The sequence below is a fragment of the Pteronotus mesoamericanus genome, unplaced genomic scaffold, assembly GCF_021234165.1.
Source record: "Pteronotus mesoamericanus isolate MK-2021 breed Mesoamerican mustached bat unplaced genomic scaffold, CSHL_Meso_final scaffold_99, whole genome shotgun sequence".
NCBI lineage: Eukaryota > Metazoa > Chordata > Mammalia > Chiroptera > Mormoopidae > Pteronotus > Pteronotus mesoamericanus.
In genome coordinates, this window is record NW_026555330.1 from 14,919,594 (window position 1) to 14,941,915 (window position 22,322).

At 60.9% G+C, this 22,322-nt stretch overlaps 1 protein-coding gene across 1 annotated transcript; it reads left to right on the plus strand.

Moving 5' to 3' along the window:
- The first annotated feature begins 1,436 nt into the window (after positions 1–1,436).
- On the plus strand, positions 1,437–19,129 carry ALDH5A1 (aldehyde dehydrogenase 5 family member A1). Its single transcript, XM_054565027.1, has 10 exons — positions 1,437–1,787; positions 5,371–5,454; positions 6,026–6,196; positions 6,938–7,054; positions 9,989–10,132; positions 13,105–13,248; positions 14,956–15,114; positions 16,088–16,257; positions 16,650–16,708; positions 17,701–19,129. Exons 1-10 carry the CDS (start codon positions 1,452–1,454, stop codon positions 17,904–17,906), a joined length of 1,590 nt encoding a protein of 529 aa, XP_054421002.1. The 5' UTR covers positions 1,437–1,451; the 3' UTR covers positions 17,907–19,129.
- Positions 19,130–22,322: the final 3,193 nt, after the last annotated feature.

Consider the following 22,322-nt stretch of genomic DNA (forward strand, 5'->3'; position numbering starts at 1 on the left):
AGCCGAGGTGCCCGTCCCACTTGGCGTGGGGGCAGGGGCACACGCAGGACCAAGGCACAAGGGCTCGGAGCACCCCAGGCTCCGAGTGTGCCTGCCGGGAGCCAGCCCACCCGCAGCACCTGGTCTGTGGGGAAAATCAGGTTAATTCTTCACGGAACCAACGGCGATCTTAAAGCTCAAGCACGTCACGCACCCAAAGCAGGAATGGAGATTCTAAGAGGGGAAGAGAGGATCCTTGGCCTCAGCCCAGCCAGACGGGGGAGCAGGCCAGGAGGGGGATGATCTGAGACCCTTAGGCGTCTGCCAAGTTTCCTGTAACCTTAACTCCGCCACCTGCAAAGCCCAGGACGGGAACCGCGGCCCTGCCCACGCGGGGCGTGAGGCCCGCTGCTCCGAGGCCGGGAGCCGGAGGCCGGTGGTTTCGTTGGGCTAACAGGGTGTTTTCCAGACTTAGGCCAACTTTCTTTGAATGGAAAAATTCACATGGAAATTCAAATTTCTAACTCTTTAAAATAAAAAAACAAGAACTGGCCTCATGAGCTGACATCCCCGTGGGAAAGGACAGCCCGCGGGAGCGACCCCCGGTCAGTGCACACGGTGGGGCTGCACAGGGACCCGCAAGCCCCCGCGCAGGCCTGCGCTCGCGTGCGTTCGTGCTCGCCGAAGCCGCGGCCCCGTTGCTGCTCCAGGGCTGGGGGCCGAGGTCCCCTGAGGCCACCCCTCAGCTGACGAAACTCTGACAAATGACTAGTTGGCAGCCTACCTTCAGCCTAACTAGTGGCTTGACCTGGGCCAGCTGGTATGACCTTGAACAACATCCTGAATTTCACATGGCAACTGTCCTGCGCCTGGGTTACCTCACAGCGAGCCTCGGCCCGGACCGGCACAGGGGCAGGGTAAGCAACCACCCAAGGGCACCCAGCCCATCGCCCGGATTCAGCGTTTGGATGCAGGCCGCCCTGTCGCCAGGCTGTCGCGTAACAAGGGCAACCTGCCCCCACCGATGGGGAGAATACCCACCCACCCCCCGCAGCTCCGAGCTGGTGTCCACATTCTCCCCCGGCATAGCTGCGGGGACAGCGGGGCTCACACCGCGCACCCGCGGACCTAGTGCACATCCCACGTGCCGCGGAGACGCGGCTTCGGGAGGCAGCGGTCCGGGCGGGGCAGGGGCTGCTCAGGAAGAGCTGCAGACACACGACCACTCCAGGGGGAAGATGGCACAGTCCCTAAGCACGCCCGCCCCGCCCCTGACCCTTCCCGGGCCCCGCGGGCCGGAGCAGGATGCGCTGGGGCGAAGTCCAGCCTGGCGCGGCCTTGCGGAGCGCGGGAGAGGGCGCTACTCCGCTCCGCCACCTGCCACCGCGGCCCGGCGCGTCCCCGACCTTCGCTCCGCCCGGCGCGCGCTCGCTTGCCTGCTTCCTGCCGCCGCCGCCGCCACCGCCGGGGCCATGGCGACCTGCTTGGGGCTGCGGAGCTGTGGAGCCCCGCGCCTCCGACCGGCGCTTCCAGGCCGCGGCCTCCGCCCCCGCGCCGGCGGCTGGGAGCCCCGGCCGGCCGCGCTCCGTGCCTACGCCCCGGGCCCGGGCGGCCTCCCCTCAGCGCTGCTGCGCACAGACAGCTTTGTGGGCGGCCGCTGGCTCCCGGCCGCCGCCACTTTCCCCGTGCTCGACCCGGCAAGCGGCGCCGAGCTGGGCCGGGTGGCCGACTGCGGGGCGCCTGAGGCCCGCGCTGCCGTGCGCGCCGCCTACGATGCTTTCCGCAGCTGGAGAGCCGTCTCCGCCAAGGTGAGTGCGCCCCGCGGGCCGGGTCGCCGTGAAACCAGCCCGTCCCGGGTTGGCGGGGTACACCACACGGAGAGTCACAAACAAGAAACGAGACGCTGGACACATAAGTTCAGGCCCTGGGCTTGGCACCAAGCACTGTGCCAAGCGCTGGGGACACAGCCCTGGACGGAGGCCGCCCTGCGTGGCCAAGGCAGTGTCGGTGGCCCCAGGCTGCAGGGAGACCAGGCAGGACGCTGCACCTGGGCTCGGGGCTACAGCCACGCCACACGGAATGGGGTAGGCTGCAGAAAGCACTGTGGGGAGTCAGGGGGGCGTCTGTGACCGCTCTGTACGTTTTCAGCCCCAATAGGGAAATACTGCTGTGGACTCACCTAGAGACGCTGGAGAACTGAGGGAGGGGTGTGCGGTGGGGAGACTAGAGTAAGAAGCAAACTAAGATTTTCTTCCCCCTCCATTTACCACGGGGCGCCCAGAGCCAGAGGGTGAAAGCATCTGCTGCCCGCCCTTCGGCCCCCAGCGAGGAGGCCCGAGTGCAGGGAGCCTGAGCGGCCCCTTGCCCACCGGCGTGGCCCGAGCGCCTCCCCCCACCCGCGGTGGCGGTTGCTGGAGGTGCTCCCGGTGCGCCTCAGCGAGCGAGGCCCGCCCTGGTGGTGCCCCCTGGGGCGCAGGGGACTGCCGCCCGCACACCGCGGGTGATGCCTACGCAGGGAAGCGTCTGAGGCGCGTGTGCCAGGCGGGCCGAGAGAAGAGCAGGGAGCAGGACCGAGAGCGAGGGAGGACGGCAGACCCGGACCCGGCGGCTTACACAGCGGAGGCGAGGCCCAGCCCTGGAGGCTGCAAGTTCCGGCTCCGGGGCTGGTATCGCCGGAGGCCTGTCCCCTTGGCATCTCCTCCCAGCGTCCTCACGGGTCGCCGTCGGCTTGTCCAGGTCCTAACATCTTCTTGTCAAGACACCGGCTTTCCCCTTCTCCTCGCGTTCCCGTGGCGCCTGGTCCTGAGTTCTAGCTCACATGTCACTTCTGCCACCGAGCCTGCTGCGCACACGACCTTCCCCAGCCCCGCTTCTCAGAGTCCCTGGCACAGTGTCCGGCCCACGCCTCTGCGTTGCTGCCCATCCGTTCAGGCCAAGCCTTGTCCCCACCTTGAAGCCCTGGAGGAGTTCAGGGATCGAGGGCGCTGCCCTGGGCCAACCACACAAGCGGGCGCCCGTTTCCCAGGTCCCCTGCCACAGACCTCGTGACCTAATGAGCTTAGCACAGGCACGAGCTGGCTCTCCTGCGGCTCTGGAGCGCATTCCTCGGGGCAGCTCTTGGGGTCCCCCTGGCTTTCCCGGTGTCCAGGCGCTGTGCCCAGTCCTGGGCCCGGCGCCCCGCGTTGCTCCGGCCACTCGGACCCCGCCTCTCCCACAGCGACCCCAGGGTGCCGCTGGGCCCGCCCGGCTGTTTCAGGATTGTCTCCTCAGCTCAAGATCCTTCACTTAATCCACCTGCAAAATGCCTTTTGCCAGTGAAGGAACCTGTTCACAGGTTCGGGGCCTGCGCGTAGGCACCGGGCGCGGGGGAGCCCCAGCGTGGCCGCCACCGGACCTGCCACCGCTGAGCCTGCGCCTGTGGTGTCTGGCCCTTCCAAGGCCCCGTGAGGTAGACGCTGGCCGAGGTGGGCGAGGACACTGGCCGAGGGCTCCGCGTTCCCGTCCTCACCTCCGTCCTGCTCCAGGGAGCAGCTGGCGTCAGAGCTGCGTACGATGCCACCCACTGGAGACCGCGAGTGGCTCTCGCTCACAAAGGCTGCCCTGCTCCCGCGGCTGCACAACAAAGGACCACCCCCTTGGTGGAGTGGACAGCAGAAACGCACTGTCTTGGCTGGCCACGCTGGCCTGCGGGATCCGGGCGCCCAGGCTGGCTGTGGGGGCCGGGCCTGGCCCAGGCCCCTCCTCCTGTCTCCCCGCAGCGCCTTCCCGCCGTGGAGCCCGCACTTCCCCTTTTCGTAGGACACCGGTCACGCTGGATTGGAGCCCACCCTAATGAGGCTCTTTGACCTGATGACCTCCGTAAAGACGCCCATCTCTAGGCGGTGTCACCGTCTGACGGGCCAGGGCTGAGGGCCGTCCACATTTCCTTTGGGGCCACTGCTCACCCATCATGGGGGCTGCAGGGAGGGTGGTCCCCGGCCTCTGCTGGCCTCTGGGTTCAGCAGGCTCAGGGCACCTGCCGCCCACAGCCCTCTCAGGGACGTGCGGGCTGGCCCCTCGGGGGCCGATTTCCTTCGCGGAGCCCGGCCCGAGGCTGGCGCCCTCCGCTGTAAGCCCTGCAGCCCGGCCCCGGCCGCCACTCGCCCACCTGGGGCTGGGCAGCTGCTGGAGGGACGTGTTTGAGGAGAACTCGGTGCCTCCTCTCCGAGGGGCCGGCGGAAAGTCGGGTACAGATGTAGAAGCCGTCACCTCACCAGCGCCCTCGACAGGGCACATGAGATCACACAGCTGCTTGTCCAAGATAAGGAGGGGACAGGCCCTCTGCTCGTCAGCACAGGGAGGGCAGAATTAAAACCTCACACCTGCCGCAAGGCCCGCAGCCGTCCCCCCACCAACAGCTGAGGGAAGCCCAGCGACGACCCTGTGCTCGGGGACACCTCCCTGCCCGGTGCGGGTGGCTGAGCTCTGCGGCGCTGCGGTCGTTGGCGGGCCCGCGGTGGCCCGCTTTTTTCTATTTTAACGGTTTTCTACAAATGAATTCCTTTTTTTAAAAAAAGTTTATTTTTAGAAACTATTCCTTCCATTATATTCTTAATCACCTAGTCTATCCTTCTATTTGACTTTCAATATTTGGAAATACGTTTTAATTGTGGTGAACATACATCACGAAATTCAGCATTTTAGCCACTTGTAAGTGAACAGCTCGGGGCTCGCGGTGCGTCGCAGGGCTGGGCCGGGGCCTCCTCGGGAGCCGGCAGACCCTTCCGTCCGCCGCGCGCGCCCGGGGCGGGGAGACGCCGCCCGGCCGGCGAGCTGCTAGAGTACGGGACTGCGCTGGAGGGCGCTACGCGGAGCGAAGGCGGCCACACGAGGGCAGGTGCTGGAAGGGCCCACCCCCCTGAGGTCCCTGGAGTGGTCACAGCCGTGGGGACAGAAAGTAGGTTGGTGGCGGCGGCGGGGGGTGGGGGGTGAGTGTTCAGTGGGGACTACGTTCCAGGTTGGCCAGACAGAAGGCTGCGGGGGACGATGGTAGGGACGGTGGCCCAACAGTGTGACCGCACATGCCGCCACTGGACCGACCGCATGCTCAGAAATGGTTGAGGTGGTTTTACGTGTATTCTGCTATAGAAAATAACAATGAAAACTAAAGCTGCTCCTATCTGCCCTCAACAGTGAGAGCTGTGTCCACAAACTTCTTCTCTCAACCTGCCGCTCCCCTCATCCTGCGGACGCTCCTCAGGCTGGGCCTTTATTTGCTTCTCAGAGGAAGGTCGAGGGGCCCCCGCGAGGACTGAGCCCTGCGGATGAGCCCTCGGGAAGCCCAAGGCTGTTCAACAGTCTCTCGTGCACTTGGTGTTGCGCTAGTTCTCTAACTCCCCATCTCTTTTTCAGGAAAGGAGTTCATTACTCCGGAAGTGGTACGACTTGATGGTACAAAATAAGGACGACCTTGCCAAGATCATCACAGCGGAGAGTGTGAGTCCCGCCCGACAGCTACCCGAGAACCCGCCGGGGAGCGGCGGGTCCCGCGCGGCCCTGCGGCGAAGACTGTGAATTCCCGCCCCCCTGCTTAGCCACCCAGCAGTCGCGGTGCCAGCCGCACACGTTTTCTACCTCAAGCCAGGCTCTTACTTGGCTAAAGCACGGCCTGCGTGTGCTAATTCGCTCTCGCGTTGCGGGCAGGAGGTGGGTTTCACGGGTCGCGGGCACTGAGTGAGCCCGGCTGCCCCGTTCCAGTTCTGCCCCGTGCGGCTGCTGCGGTGGTCGTCCCTGTAGCGGCTGTGCATTCAAAGGCCACACAGTGGTTCCTCTGTAGCTGTGGTCGCCTCCACCCGCTAGCACAATGAGAAGGTGCCACAAGGGGAGAAAAGTCAGCAGGCGCGGGTGCCAGCCGTGGCCCACGCCCGCCCACGCGGCCCTCAGCTCCGCGCCTTCCCAGCAGGCCGGGGGTTGCGATGGGGGCCTCTTCCACCCCGTCGCGGCCTTGATACCCCAAGCTGCGCGCCTGCCCGGGCGGCACTGACGGTGCCTTTTCTGCCGGACCCAGGGAAAGCCGCTGAAGGAGGCGCAGGGAGAGATTCTGTATTCCGCCAACTTCCTGGAGTGGTTTTCGGAGGAAGCCCGCCGCGTTTACGGAGACATCATCAGCACCCCCGCCAAGGAGAGGCGGGCCCTGGTCCTCAAGCAGCCACTCGGCGTGGCCACGGTCATCACGCCGGTACGTGGAAGAGGTTGCTCACCCCGTGAGCGCTGCCACCGGTCGTGGTTTCTGGTCCCCTTCGGGATGCGGCGCTGTGTTTCCTGGCGCCCTGAGACCTGGGGGGCGTGGGGGTGGCAGGGGACATGCTCCCCAACGCCCACGCGTGGGTCCTCCCAGGGCCTCTTCGCACTTGGCATGAAGGCTTCTGCTTGAATAGCGCCTGCCCCAGAATAAGCAAGTATTTGTCACAGGAAGATAAGACACTGCCAACAGGGCGCATGTCTACAGGTATCTGTGGAAAGAGAGGGGACTAATAAATCACTGGCCACTTTTCAAAGCCACCTTTGCTCATATTTTTTACCAAAGGGCCAGGAAACCTCGGTCTCCAGGCCACACCCTGCCTGCTGCCTGTGTTTGTCACTGAAGCCTCACGGGGCATGGCCACGTGCCAACTTCCGCATCACAGCCACGGAGTCGAGTGTTTGGGACGGCACCTGTACGTCCCACAGAGCCTAAAGTATCTGCAGGTCTGCCAACGCCTGCTGTAGATAACTGCAGTTTTGACATCTGAAACCACCCCCCCGCCCCCGTCCGAGCGTCTGTTCCCGAGCCCTCGGGTTGATAGTGTGGGCGCTCGGGGGCTCACCCGTGAGGGTCTGGGAACCGCCCCGCGCGTCAGCTGCGTGCGGGGCTTGGCCGGCCGCCGTGTGCGCGCCGGCTGGGCTTCCTCTCACGGCCGCTCCGCTCCTCTGTCCGCAGTGGAACTTCCCCAGCGCCATGATCACCCGCAAGGTGGGGGCCGCCCTGGCAGCCGGCTGCACCGTCGTGGTGAAGCCCGCCGAAGACACGCCCTTCTCAGCCCTGGCCCTGGCCGAGGTGAGCCCTGGCTGCGGGGGGCCTGGCCACGCACACAGGGACGCTGGCCCAGGGTGGGGGCAGCGGTCGGAAGCCCCGCTGTGGTCTGCGTCTCAGGCTGGGAGGTGCTACTCGAACGGACCAGCACGTGTTCCAAGCCAGACGTTGCCCCTTTTGGAGGTAACGATGGACGGAGGGTTTCCTGACACCGGTAGGTAGTGCGTGTTTTAAACTGCCCTAAACGCGCTGTCTGCCCATCCTTCCTGGTGGTAAGCGGGCGGTGCTAGCGAGGGACCCCGCCTGGGCACTTGCCCCGCTTGGGGACCTCCCGCTGCTCCAGCTCGGTCTGCAGGCAGATCTTGTCATTCTTCTCCTGTCAGAGTAAGATCCAAACTTCCTCCAGTGGCGGTCGGGCCCTAAAAGATGCCACCTGCCCAGCCTCGTCCCCTGCTGCCCTTTCCTGTCACTGCAGAGCCCTTTGCATATCTGCTCCGGCCCCTCCTGCTCCTCGGACCCCGCCAGGCTCAGCGCCCACTCCGCTCGGCGGGGAGGGCTTCCCCCTATTTTAGAATAGGGGCCCCGACGGCCGTAGCTGTACCATCGCAGCCCATACCTGGCTCTCCACTTGCTGCTCACGCCGGGTCCTGGCCGGTTCCGCAGGGCGGGCTCACGGGACCACAGCCCGAGGCTGCCTTGACGCCCACAGGCGGGGCCCACGGCGCTCGGAAACCTCTGCTGTGGTTAGAAAACCCTTGGTTCACGTTTTCTGTACTTGATGGTGTGACCGTGTGCTCTGTTTCCTTGTGACATAAGGCGTCGCCCTCGCATTTATAAGCCAGCTTGTTCTTTCCGCCTATGTTCCCCACAGTGGGTGGTCCCCCTTCATCTCTAAGCCCAGTGATACGAGACCGGTGTGTGTCTCTGAGAGGCCCGCGTGAGGCCAGCTTTCCAGGTGTGCGGGGCGCTCGCTCTGTCTGTGGGTCCAGATCTTTCTTAGCCCTGGAACATTTTCGGGGCCTGTTCTAGACACTTGGTTTGGTGTCCTCCGTCAGGAACTCTGTTGTCCCCACGTGTTGGATCTGTTTTGTCAGGTTTTCTTGCATCTTTTTCATCTTTCCCCCAATCTTTGCAGTCATCTCCTTTGTCACTTCTGTGCTGTTTACGGTATTTATCTGCCGTGTATTTGCACTCATGTTCCTTCTTGTTTTTCGTTTCTGGGATGAATTTTTTCTTTTATTTCTAATTCTTTCCTGAGTTCCCTCACCTCATTTCTGAATCTGTTCTCATTCCGACTCATGTTCTTTTGGATCTCGGTACAAGTCCCTTATCGCCGCTTGCCTCAGAGGAAGGCGCAGTTCCGGGCGGTTGTGGGCTAGTCTTGTTTCTGCTGTGGCCGCCTGTGAGGATGCTTTTCTGTTCTTTATCCCTCTGTTGTAACAACTTCGTACAGGATTTGCCATCCGTGTTTTTCTGAGCACGCAGCTCATTGCTACACGAAGCTTGTTTTCCTAACTCGTGGCGGGGCCTGGGCAGAGTGCGCTTCTCGACCGCCACGAGGTCTGTCGGCGTCTTGCCCTGGCGCGCAGGGAGCCCCTCGCGCCCTCCTGCTGTGTCCTGCGTTGGGCAGTTCCGGCAGCTGTTCCCAGGCGGCTGCCCTGCGCTCCGTCCACACCTGCGGGCTGTTGGGCTATGTTCGCGGATGTGTCGAACAACCCGTTCTCGCCTCGGCTGTCAGTGGTACGCCCCCCCCCGCCCCCGTTTAGTTTGCAACCGGTGGGGATACCTGGTCGGCCCACGTGTTGTGGCGTGTCCGCCCAGCGACAGCGCGGTCAGGCAGCAGTGCCTGGGGGCGCTCACCCGACGCGCAGCGGGCGCCCCAGACGGACGGACGCCTGCTGGGGCCAGTGTTGTGGCCGGACCAGCCCTGGTGGTTCTCGCGGTCATTGCAAGACGCCTGCAGCCGTGACTGTCAGGGAGCTTCAAAGAGGAGGCCTATTATTCACAGGTCCCCCAGGGACAGGACACCCCGAGGGCTGCCAGCCAGGTTGGGCAGGTTTGCAGTTGACTGGTGTGTTTAAAACGAAATCGCAGGACTCAGGTGCAGGAAAACAAGGGGCCACGCGGTCGGTCGGTTTCTAAGTCGGCCAGGGCTCTCTACCAGAGAAGGCGGCCCATCTCCTCACGGGGCTGGCAGGTGCTCACCTGAGACAGGCCTGGGCCCGGGGTGGGGGCCCAGCGCTGGAATTAAGATGAAAACCACCGTCAGGTGCCTAGACCACCTCCCTCTGCTAAGTGTCGTCTCTGGCGTCTGGCGGTGGCTCTCTCACTGCTCCTGTTTTTATGAGGGGTCAGAGCGACTGAGGAACTGGGCTGCTCCCGCCGTCTTTGCAGACTCCTGCTCGGATCTGTGCGGGACGTTCCCTGCTGGTGGGATTCGGAGGTTCCTGTCATTCAGGCCGCGCCTGGGCCAGAGAGCAGGGCCGGGTTCCCGGCGGGCAGCCGGGGCCTGGCCGCTGGGGCGGGTCCTCCCGGCGTGGCCGGGGCCCGGCTCTACCCCGCGGATCCTGCCCTGCGTCACCTCCGCACCTGGGCCACCTACACACAGTAGGGCTCAGTGAGTGCTCTCGCTGCGCTGGCCCCTTGATCCTGCAAGTGAACCAAAACTTGGTTCTTGAACCCTCCTCTGATTTTTCTTAGGAAACAGGTCCCAGGTTGTCTGTTTTTCAAGAGAAGGTGGCACTGAAACTTACACCCTAAGAAATTTTATTTGAATGACGCGTAATGACACAATGATATCACACTGGCACTAAGAATCTCATTCAGCCCCAATATATTCTGCCCCTGTCCCCAAAGCCAGCTTAGTTTTTTCCCTTTACTTTTTCAATTAACACATCGATTTACTCCTCGCTCCTATGTTCTCATGTGCTGCCATGTGTCTACTGCTTCCCTCCACAGCTCGCGGACCAGGCTGGCATCCCTGCCGGAGTCTACAACGTCGTGCCCTGCTCCCAGACGAAGGCCAAGGTCGTGGGGGAGGTGCTTTGCACGGACCCTCTCGTGTCCAAAATCTCCTTCACTGGCTCAACAGCCACCGGAAAGGTACGTGACTTACGAAAATGGGCCATTCTACTGTTCTCCCTGTAGAGCGTCTAACAGTGCTCCTTCCCCGCGACCGCCACAGGCAGGGAGGAGTCCCGCGGAGCGTGAAGAGCTCCATCAAACACAGTCGTGTCTGGTCGCCTCTGGAGAAATGCTGGGTGGCAGTCTTCGTGGGGACATGACGCAGGTTCCAGGCTGACGGAAGAACTTCCCAGGGGAGGCGGGCAGCGAAGCGAAGGTCCCCTTAGGTGCTGCAGGGGAAGTGGCCGAGAGACGGACATCGCATCTCAGTTCTGGGAGGCAGGTTTCTTCCATGAGCTAAAGACTCCAGAAGCCCACAACGGGCACTGAATTGGGGATCTCAGCCACTGAATGAAAGTTGTATTTAGCATGCAGGTACTTACAGGAACAAAAAGGGCTTTTTAAATGTTTCAAAGAGGAAAAAGGCAGACGGAACAAGTTTGTATTCACGGCGTGCCCCTCCACGCAGTGTGCCTTTTCCTGCTGCTACGTCTGTGTGTGCACACATGCTGGATGCGTGAACACACCGGACAAAAATAACCTAAACCTGGTCTGAAAGTGTCAGTGGAACCGGCCATGTCTAGAGGCCACGAGAGGCTGGGAGGAGGAGCTCCTGGCCACAGTCCCAGGTCGTGCCCTAGGCTCGCACCCGGCACTCAGGGAGCCGGCCACCCCCGTGCCAGCGGCAGGGCTAGAGACTCGTCGGCTGTGCCGCCGGGTGAGGGGCCCTGCAGAGCAGACCCCTCACAGGGCCCACACGCCACTGGGAGGCAGCCGGAGAGAGAGAGAGGCCTGGCTGGGGGCGCGCGGTGAGCTCGGCCGTCGGAAGCACTGACCTGCCCCAGGTGCCGAGCAAAGGCCGGTGGCTCACGGCTTCTCGCTTCGCTCAGCAAACTCCCACTGTCTGACGGCCCCCGGACAGTGCCAGCCACGTTCCTGCCAAGTCCACCTCGCCTCTTAAATCACTGGCCCGGGACCGTGGTTCTTCCAGGGAGAGGGACAGGAGCCACCGATGAGGGACTGGCCGCTGTGAGGTCAGTGACCACCTCTGGGCTGATCTCGGCAGAGAACTGGAGGCTGGGCGCCTGGCCCCCAGACACAGTCTTGCCTCTACCGGGCCCACGACGGGGGCCTATTCTGGAGCTGCCTGCCCCACCCCCGCCCCACCCAGGGGACCACCCCTCTAGAGCCACTGAGGGGACAGAAGCTGTGTTCACAGCACAGAGCCCCCCGTCTCTTCCCACACTGAGAAGGGACCCCCGACCGGAGGACAACGGACTCGGAGGCTGGCCAGCGACCTGGGACAGGCGGCCTGGCTAAGGGACGAGCTGGGCAGCCCGGCCCTCTCTCGGGCTGTTGGGGGCTGAGGCCCTGAGGTCAGCAGTGCGGGGACCAGAGTGGACAGGATTCTTCACGAGGGGACAGGGGCGCAGGCAGCCAGAGCCAGGCTCAGGAACCGTCCCGAGGACTAAAGGGAAGGAAGGACACGCAGGCGGCGGGGGAAGAACCACGAGACGGTGCCGTGCCCAGGGCTGGGTGCGGGCGGGGGCCAGTGGCTGGCAGGGAGCATTTCTTAAAAACTCCAAACAGAAGTCGCTACCTTGGGTCCAGCATCAGACTGTTTCGTCTTAAAACGTGCACTGGCTCGTGGGACATTTCAATGAGAAGACCGCTGCTACCCCTCAACTGCTCGATGCGCCCCGGACATGCAGGGAGGTGCGGCACAGCAGCCTGTCCCAGCGGCTCCGAATTTCGACCGAGAAGAGCCCTATCGCGAACCCCAGGCCCTCTGTGCGCACCGCCAGCGGCCGTGCCTAGCGTGACCTTGGGCCCGTGACTGCTGTCCTCGTGCCAAACCGTCCGGGGCCCCATCTTTCCTGTGGCTCTGACTGGACAGAGACCTGCCACCTGTGGTCAAGCAGCGAAACAAGCCCACACAGCCTTCCTGGACTGTACGCATCTCTTACTGGTTATTTAAAGCCAGAAAGCCTCTCAGCTGTGCACTGAGCAGTTCTACTTTTCCAGATTTATCATAACGTAACAGTCGCAGTGTTATTTTTAATAGCAAGGACTTGGAAACACCCTGCACTTCCCACAGAGGAGGACTGAGTAAGTTACGAAACTACAACATAGGCAGCGAAGAAGCGTGCAAGCAGCACGTGTGCCGACACGAGAGGACGTTCTTTCCACGTCAGAGGGGGTATGAAGGAGGCGTCCCAGGTACGTGGTCAACAGGAAAGATAAAGCAGGTTATAAAACGGTGTAACTCCACCATCCTGTTTTCTTTAAAGACATAAAAGGAAAAACAAAAAACAAAAAACACCAACCCAGAAACAAAAACAGAAGAGGACATTACCAGTGCTGAGCTACGGTTCTGGAACCCTGGGCAATTTTATCTGATCTCAATGTGACTTTTAAGCTTACCTATTCAGAGAAAGGAATGTGATAACGCACTTACGTGGTGCACAGACCAAAACGACGTAGATGTGTTCCCTCTGGGAAGTCTCGCCCCCAGCTCTGTCCATACTCCCTCCCACCTACGACTAACGAATTACTTTTATTTACATTTTTAAAATATTTTATTTATTTTTAGAGAAAGAGAAACACTGATGGCTGTCTCTTGCACACCCCCTGCTGGGGACCTGGCCCACAACCCAGGCCTGTGCCCTGACTGGGAATCCAAACGGCGACCCTTTGGTTCACAGGCCAGCGCTCAGTCCCCTGGGCCGCACCAGCCGGGGGAGGAAGTACTTTAGTTTGTTGTTACCTTCCGGGGTGTCTTTGTCACATACAAGCGAATGACAACGTACATTCTTGCTTCCCCCTTCGCTTGGGCTAAGTGCCGGCGCACCTGCCCCGCCGTGCACCTGGCTTTCCTCGCTGCTGCGTCGGTTTCGGGAAGGGCTGTAGCTGGCCCTTTGCGCACAGCGCCCCCTCTGCTCTGCACGCAGGTCCTGCTGCGCCACGCGGCCGACTCCGTGAAGAGGGTGTCCATGGAGCTGGGCGGCCACGCGCCATTCATTGTGTTTGACAGCGCCAACGTGGACCAGGCCGTGGCAGGGGCCATGGCCTCGAAGTTCAGGAACTCTGGACAGGTGAGCCTGCAGCGTCTCCAGCGTCCGCGCGCGTCTGTGCCGGGCGAAGCTCCTGCTGCCTTCCTCGTCTCCTGGGGGAACTTGGGGTTCCTCCCACACTCCATTCTTTCTTCTTCCACTTTTTTGGCAAACGCTCGGTAGGCACCCTCTCTGCCAGGGGCGACATCGAGACTCCCAGGAGAGAGAGGGCGGGGCCCCTGGCTTCAGGAACTTCTCAAGGAGCAGAGGCCTTTCATCAGCTCGTCCTCTCTCCTTCCCCTGCTCCCTGAGCCCGGTGACGGTCTGTCTGCGCCACCGGGCTTCTCAGCACCGGGCAGGCGGGATCGCGTCCCGGACACACAGCAGCCCCAGCCGCTGGGGCCTGAGCCCTTGGCCTGCAGGCAAGGAGGGGCGCACGTTGAGGTGCTGTCTGGACAAACTCCAGATCCTGTTGCCTGGGCCGCCTGCCTCTGGGGATAGTGGGCAGGAAAGGCCGCCTTGGCAGGGTGCACCCCGGGGACCGGCGACCCCCGCGGGTGCCCAGGCCGTCACAGGGAGAGAGGTGGCCTGAGCTCGCTCGCCTTGATAGGAAGCCCAGGAATGTTAGAGCTGCTGGGACTTCAAAGTCAGCTGACCCAAACCTGGCACTTCACAGATGAGGGCATGAGACTCGCGAAAGACCGACTGGCCTGAGCTCCGCGTCCGCGGGTCGCGGCCCCAACACCGCTAAGGAGCTCGGACTGTGAGCGCGGGGCCCTGTCTCCCCCGTGCTGTCCAAGCCGTTGCCAGGACCCTGGTTCCTTACCGAGTGTCCTCAAGCACCTTGTCTGAAAGTGCCACCAACAAGCAGTTGTAAATGCAGCCCAGAAACAATGAAAACTCCTAAGACATTCTGTGGCAAAAAGACGAAATGTGTCATATTCTATATTAAATAGTTTTTATCCTTGTTTTGGCCTTTGGTACTTAGTTTTTCCTAAATAAGATTGGTTGTTTTAGAGGAGGACATTTCCTTTTAGAAACACAAAGTGCCACTGTGTGCACCCTTCAGAGTTCCACAACGAAGCTGCAGCTTCTGGGTACGCTGCTTTTAGCCAATGAAAATGCACTGGACACAAAGTTATCTATACACTTGTTTCCACTAGAAAAATATATAATTAAGAAAAAAACACAAGAAGAAGGTTTATCAGTGATAACTGTATTTCCTATCCTATGGCTACGTAATTTTAAAATACTAGGTCTTTTAGGAAAAAAACAGGAAAAAAAAAAAAAGCCAGGGTCCTTCCAATAACACAGGCTGGCGTGGGAAACGGCCGCGTCCGCCTGCACAACGTGAGGCCCGCCAGCGCCCGGCGGCCGGGCTTGGCGCGCGGCCTTCCTCTGGCCCGTCCCTGCGGGGTCACTGCCCCTCAGGGTAGTTTTTAGGTCGCGTTTCCCTGTTGTTGTTGTTTTTTTTCCATAAAGCCACTTGAAGAGAGCTGGGTTAGCTGCCCTCTGATCTTTATGCACAGGTACTTCTCCTCTGCGTTAACTGTGGGGCCGCCAGGGGTGGAGGGGAGCGCGCCCCTGCTCGGGGCTTCCCTCGGCCAGGCGCGCCGGGGAGGGCGGTGGGGGGCGGCGGCCAGGCCAGAGCCCGGGGAGGTGCCTGCACTCAGCGGGCGCGCGGCCGCGTGCGTATCTGGTCACCAGCTGCGGGCACACCGCTCACCGAGTCTGTTCTCCTCTGCCTAGACTTGTGTTTGCTCAAACCGGTTCCTGGTGCAGAGCGGCATCCACGACGCCTTTGTGAAAAAATTTGCTGAGGCGATTAAAACCAATCTGCACGTGGGCAACGGATTTGAGGAGAGAACTACTCAAGGCCCGTTAATCAATGAAAAAGCAGTGGAAAAGGTAGGTTCGTTTACCGCCTGGTAAACTTCACATGGTTTTGATATCAAAAGCTTAACTAGCAGAAGACACTTTGGTAAGGTGCCCGGCACAGCTGTCTTGGAAACAGCGGGGAAGTCGCAAGGAGCCTGAGCCGCCGCCAATTCGCGTGAGTTGGTGTGGCATCCTCGGGTCACAAGCTCTCCGGCTCCGTCATGGCGCTGAGTTCCCAACAGGTGCCGCTTCAGCTCCTCTGCTCTCCCTGGATGTCCTCTGACTGCGGCGACAATTCCATCCTTCGCTGCCTCAGGAATTAGGACCTTGAAATGCAAAGCTCTTTAATTTTCCCGGCACTGAAAAGGGAAGGACGACCTGCTTTGTTTTTTAAGATGATGTATTCAGATTGAAAGATTTGACCCATTCCCGAGGAGAATGAATGAAAAGAAAACCCAAGATCGATTCTGTGAAGTTTTAGAATGTCAGGAACATAAAAGAAGGTCCTAGAAGCTCCCGGAGGGGAAGCTACCCACAAAGAAGTGAGGCGCAGAGGGAACCAGGCCTTCCACCAGCGGCTCTGGAAGGGGAGCCGGGCCCCGCGCTCTGAAGGGGTGACTGGATCCAAACTCCACCAGGCCAACGGCAGGTGCCACGTCGGACACAGTCGGAAGCTCGGACTGTCCAGCGCGTCCAGTGCGCCTTCCTCAGAACAAAGCCCAGGGAGGAGGGTGACATGGGATCCCAGACCCTGAGCTCCCCGAGGGTCGCAGAGGGCGGGTCCGTCTCTACCATGAGACGGGACAGCAGCCGTCGCAGAGCAGGGAGGGGCGCTCTGGGCCCTCTACCTGCCTGTCTGCAGATTTGGCTCCTTCCACCTCAGGGGACGGGGCTACGTTGTAAATGGAGCGGTTCCCTGCCGCTGGCCCACGCTGAGGCTCTGCCACCCCCACGGTGTCCTCGGCCAGCTTTCCCAAGGGCTCTGCTTTCTCCGGTCTCACAGGTGGAGAGACACGTGAGCGACGCCCTTTCCAAAGGGGCCACCGTTGTGACGGGCGGGAAACGGCATCGACTTGGAAAAAACTTCTTTGAGCCCACACTGCTCAGCAACGTCACGCGGGACATGCTCTGCTCCCGGGAGGAGACGTTCGGGCCTCTGGCACCGGTTATCAGGTGAGGTCGCCCGGGCGGGCAGCTCTCCCCCGTCAGGGCTGCCTCTGCGGCCACGGCCGCGACAGTGCGCACTCCAGCAGGTCGCGAGCTCAGCGGTTCTTTCTTATGGCGTTTTGTTCGGCCCGTGGACACGCCGCAGAGCCCCGCACGGCAGCCCCCGGCCCGGCTCCCCCGAGAGAGGCAGCCGGCCAGGGGGGTGGGGCTCGGTGGCCTTGACCGCCGTCCCCACAGCCAGCAGGGCCGTTTTCCTCTGTGCGCTGCTCTGGGGTCTCTTTGCAAAACTCCAGTTATGTCTCGCCATCACGGGGTACGTGAATCAGGGAAGAGAGACAGCTGGGTTTCTCTGCGTCCCCTTTACAGCGTCTGCTGATGACCCCTATTAACTTCGGCAGGTTCGACACAGAGGAGGAGGCGGTGGCGATCGCCAATGCGACGGACGTTGGGCTAGCAGGTAGGTGTCCGTCCTGGCTCACTGCCAGTCTCCCTGCTTCTCAGGCTGACGCTGGAGTCGGCCTGCTAGACGCCACCCTGGGTTTGGAGGGCACCTCGCTGTTCGGCTCTGTCTCAGCTTCCCCGTTCCACGTGCCAGGGATTCTCCTAGCTTCTTACCATCCTGACTCAGCACTGCGTGCCCAGCCACCCCGACAAAATTACCTGGGCGCAGGCGCACTCCACCGATCTGTCGTTAGTGCCCACGGTGAGGTGTGAGGCCAGGTGCAGCACTGGCTCTCCAGGAGCCCAAGTGAGGGGACCCTCTACAAAGGAGGGGGCCACACGCGGCGGCCCTGCCGCATGCTGCCCACGCGGAGGGGCACGGATGCTGGGGTCCGGTATGCACGGCGCCCCCGCGGCCGAGGGCAGTGTCCTCCCTTCCCTTGGCCGTGGGGTGCGGGCAGAGGGAGCCACGCCCAGGAACGCAAGCAGCGTCTGGCTGCACCGAGGCTGGAGGAGATTCTAGGTGGAGGCGACCGAGGGGCTAAGAAGTAGGAAAGGGAGGATGTGGTCGGCGAGTTTGGAGAAGAAGGTTGGTCCCTGGAGTGAGGAAAGGTGGCGCTTAAAGTTGGGAGAAAGCACCCAGCGTTCGAATGCCCCCGAGGAACCTTATTTCACAAAGGCAAGGAGTCAGTCACTGGGGAGGCTTGGGCACAAGGATCACGTGGACAGTTGAACAAAGCTGTGTAGTACGGACCGGACAGCAGGCCCCAGGTACTGGGAGGCCACAGTCACTGTCCTGCTAGGAGACGGTGAGCGCGGGGACCGACGCAGAAAGGCCGTGTCCGAGGTTTGACAGGCAGAAAGGGACAGGCCCACCTCGGGGTCTAGGCGGGAGGCAGGCGGCCCGGGACTGCGTGATGAGGCGGGCGTCCGCGCCGCCCTCGGCTTTAGACACGGCGTCGGCAGAGGCCGTCCCTCACACTGGCTGTGTCCCTTCTCCCGGGACAGGCTATTTTTATTCTCAGGACCCCGCCCAGATCTGGCGGGTGGCGGAGCAGCTGGAGGTCGGCATGGTGGGCGTCAACGAGGGGCTCATCTCCTCCGTGGAGTGCCCGTTCGGCGGCGTGAAGCAGTCCGGCCTGGGGCGGGAGGGCTCCAAGTACGGCATTGAGGAGTACCTGGAGGTCAAGTACGTGTGCCTCGGAGGCCTGTAGGCCTCTCCGTTCTTGAGACCATGAAAGGGAGGCTGCCTCCATGCGTGCCAACATGCCATCTGTCATTCCAAATCCACCTGCAGAGTGTGTGAATTACGGATTATGGAGTTTTTAGAGCTCTCCCAGTCCTCATGGTCTTAAACAGTGGGACTCCTGCCCTGCCCCAACCTCACCAGGGACCAACGGGGCCCCGTGCGCGTAGCTGCAGGCTCCCCGAGGACCCGCCGCAGCGTGGGGGGAGGGGGAACCTGTCACACAGGCTGGTGACCGCCAGGACGTGGGCGCCACACCCTCACGTGGCTCCAGAGCTCAGACCCAGAGCAGAAGGGACGCCTGAGTGTCACATGGGCTCCTACATGTTTTATACAACCCAGAGCTAAGAGTGCTTTTTTTTAATTTTCAAATGCTTGGGGGAAAGAACAATACGGCTTCATGATGCAAGAAAGTGATATGAGATTCAGACTTCAGTGTCCGTAAACACAGTGTCACGGGAGCCCGGCCGCGCCCCTTCATTTACTTGCCGCAGACACGGTGGCTCCTGGTCTAAAACACTTACACCGGCTCCTTTCGGAACCGTCCCCATCCCTGACGGAGCCCAGGAGGGAGAGCACGACCGTCCGCGCCTCTCACGCATCGCTTCCTGTAGAACGCCTGCTGGGTGAAGAGCATTTTCCGGGGTCACTGCAGTGAGCTCTCACCAGGAGCCCCCGCCCGGTCACACGCCTCAGGTGAAACCACCCAGGTCCCGGCCCCTCGGCCCCACGTCTCCACGCCGCCCCCGACACACACAGATCCTGTCTCAGAGCTCACGACGTCTTTCATCCTTGCCCCTTTGAGTGGCTGTCCAGTGCGATCTTAAGGCTTCATTCTTCCTCCCTTGTCTACCTTTGTTCTCGCGGGAACACCCAGTGGGAGGTCCAAGCACAAAGCAGCCCCGTCTCCCTCACTGTTCACTCACTCATGCGAAGTCGTGCCGCGTGACGGCCGCCTCTGAAGTCCAGGGCCCAGGGTTCTGACGACTCGTGTGCCACTATTTTAGGTAGCTTTTCACTTGAGTAATATTTATGCTGTGCCTCTCTCCGTGCTATGTTTTGTGGGATAAAACTTGGGAATTAGTTGGACGTGTGCGAATGTTACTTTTTTAAGTGAGCGCACATACTCCTGTTTTCCAGGTTTGGTCATTGTGTGCGTGTATCGATGTCAGCAGAACTGTGTGTCATTAATAAATGTCAACTTAACAGAATTTCCTATCCTGGTTACGGCGTTTTTTTGCCCGTTCACCGTTTGAGCTTGTTTTGGGTATCAGCCCGTTCAGACAGGTAGGAAGGGGACCAGGATGTGCCACTTGGGTATCGGGATTCTCAGCTGCAGGTGAGTGAGCCGCGGCAGGTACGGGGAGAGCACAGGGAGCCAGGCCGTCCCTGACGCTGCGAGGCAGCCAGGCTTGGGGCACAGCCTTTCCGACCTCACCGCGCAGAGCCCCGGGCAGCCAGCCTCTGCCCCCCGAGCTGACGTCCTGAGCGGGCCGAAACAGGAGAGCTGCCCGCAAGCCCCGTATCTGACCGTCTGCTCAGAGCAATCCCCTTCGTGCGCAGAGATTATTCGGAAAGGGAAGGAATGGCGTGCATGGCACAGGTGACAGGACTGTCCTTCTCTGGTGGCATTTAAATCAGGAGCGTCTTACACTGGAGCCGTAGGCTCCATGGGGTTGAGGAACATGAGGCTGGAGGGGTGCAGTCACGCAGTCACGGGGCGGCCACCAGACCTGGCCGCCCGACCTGACAATCTGCGTCGGAAACAGTCATGCCTGGCTCTGCAGGCTTCTCTGTTTGGCTAGAAAATGAAAATTAAGTCAAGAGAATGTAACAGCAAAGGCACTCTTCCCTTTATGTATTTTTAACACCCAAAGGTTTGGGCTGAAATATTTTGTAATTGCGATGGGCAGTTAGGTCCTAGCCTTAGCGTTTTACACGGCAAAGGTGTGATGAGTCTCTGTCGTCTGTGGGTCTGCAGTCTTGACACGGGGTGACGTTTCTCTTTTGCACCTTGCAGAGAAATTCAGCTGCCGCTCTGACGCCGAAGTCTGTAACTGAGTTTCTCTCCTTTGTATGAAAAGTGATGCAAAGTCATGGCGCAAACCAAAATTTTACAGTTGGAGTAACTCCACAGTGTCGATGGTTGTGGACTTCTTATGATAAATAATTTGAAGCACTGGACAGTGAGCATGCATTGCAGAAATAAAGAAAGAAACACTATCACTCCTTTCAAAAATGCTGGGGTTTTTTGGGGGTGGGAAGGGTTGCCTATAATTTACTTTTTCTATGATTATCAAAAACCTCAGTTAGCCCTGTTGGTTAGGCCTTGTCCTGCAAAGCAAAGGTCGCTGGTTTGATTCCTGGTCAGGGAACACGTCTGGGTTGCAGGTTCAGTCCAGGGTGCGCATGCGGGAAGCAACCAGTCAGTGTTTCTCTCTCACATCGGTGTTTCTCTCCCTCCCTTACTTTCTCTCTAAAAATAAAACCTTTTTTAAAAAAATCATTCACTTTTCTACTAAGCACCGGAAAAAAACACTAATATCTAACTGACAAAAATGTTTAGAAGGGTATCCGAGCAACAGAAATGGAGAGAAGGGATGATGAACACAATGGTGACTGCTGATCGCAGGTTTCTGCCTCTGGTTAATAACATCTTTTTTAAAAATTTAAACTTTCTTTGGAGAGGGGGAGAGAGGCGCACAAAAACCTGGATCTGCTGTTCCACTTATGATGCTTTCACTAGTTGACTCCTGCATGTGCCCTGGCCGGGAAGCGAACCCGCAACACTGGCTCACCAGGAAGACGCTCTGAGCAACTGGGCTACCGGCCAGGGCTTTGATTAATAGTATCTTGATCCACACCCACCTCGGGCAAGCAGTGGGCAGGGAAGGAGCGAGGGGCCATGAGAAGGGTGTACGCTTCAGCGCAAGGCACAGCGACAACGAGAACCGGGGGATGACAGCGGAGATGACACGCCTGTTGCCGGACCGACTGTAAGCACAGGACCATCCGGGCCTGAGACAAGCAGTCCCGAGGCTGGGGAAGTGCAAAGCTGCGGCGGCGCGGACACCTGCGGCCCCGACCTGCCGGGTCCTCGGGCTCCACCCGCTGCCGCGAACCGGGACGGGAGAGGGTACTCGGCGGGGTGGCGCCTAAAGTCCGCCCCCTGCCCGCCTCCCCGCGCACGCGCACTCACGCCCACGCCGGCCCCGCCCGGGCGCCTGCCCCTGCTTGTCCTCCCCGGGACGCAGCCCCAGCGCGGGACGCGGGGCTCCTGCGGCTCTCACCTGCACTAGAACAGCGGCCAGGCCTACGGGTCAGCGCGGCCGTGGGTCCACGCGTGTGCGTCCGCTGTGCCGAGAGAGCGTGCGCGGGAAACGCACCGCCCGGCCGTCGCCGCCGTTCCCGCGGCAACGTGCGCGCATGCGCACGCACGCCGGAATCTGCGAGCCCGGCCCGTTCCCCACTCGGTGCTCCGAGCTTTGCACCCCAGGTGCCGGGGCCACGCACTCCGACCTCGCCGCCCGCCGAGCAGGAGGCTCCCGGGAGCCCCGCCCCGCCCCGTCGTCTGGGTCCGACAAGCCGGCAGCGCGCTACCTGGGGCACCCCCGCCCTGGCGGAGTCCCGGTGTTTTGAGCAAGTGCCGCTCTCCGACTCCCGCCCCACCCATCTCCACCTCAGAAGCCCAGGAGGAAGGCTTCCTTGCATTGATGCTGCTTTCTTCCAACAAAAGCGCTAAAGCGTCCAGGTGTGGCAACGGGGGTCTTCCTCCTGCGCTCCCGGCACGTGGCAGGACCGAAAGGACAGGCCTGAGAACGAGCCTGGGGGTGACCTCAGCCGGCCAAACCCCGCCCCCGGGTAAAACAACCGCACTCGTACAGCGTGACTGAGGGGTGCAGGAGACAACGCACCTTGAGAAAATAAAAACCTGTCCACAACTGAAAGAGTGAAAATCGGTTTGGATGAAGAGGTTTTAAAAAGGTCGGGCTGAGCGGTGAGCCGCAGAGAAAGCCAGAAGCATCCGTGTTGTGATGTGTGATAATAAAGCAGCTCCCTCGGCACTGTGGGAACACGTGGGTCGGCCTCGCTGGGACACGTGCGGGGCCGCTCCCTTGCACTTGTCCTCAGCATTAGGTGGGCATTGATGGACCTCCGCCGTGTCATTATATGCCGGACGCTGCGATAAATACTAACGATCAAGTGATGGGCCCTTAGCACAGCTTTTCCGACGTTGCTCTTGTTGATACGCGGTTCCTAAGTCGCGCGATAAAAGACGAAGAACTTCAGCTGTGAAGGTGGGAGAAGACAGGTGTGGAAGGCACGTTCCCCATCAGGGCACAGGGGTGCTTCACCTGCCGGAAGCGAGGATGCCGAGGCGCAG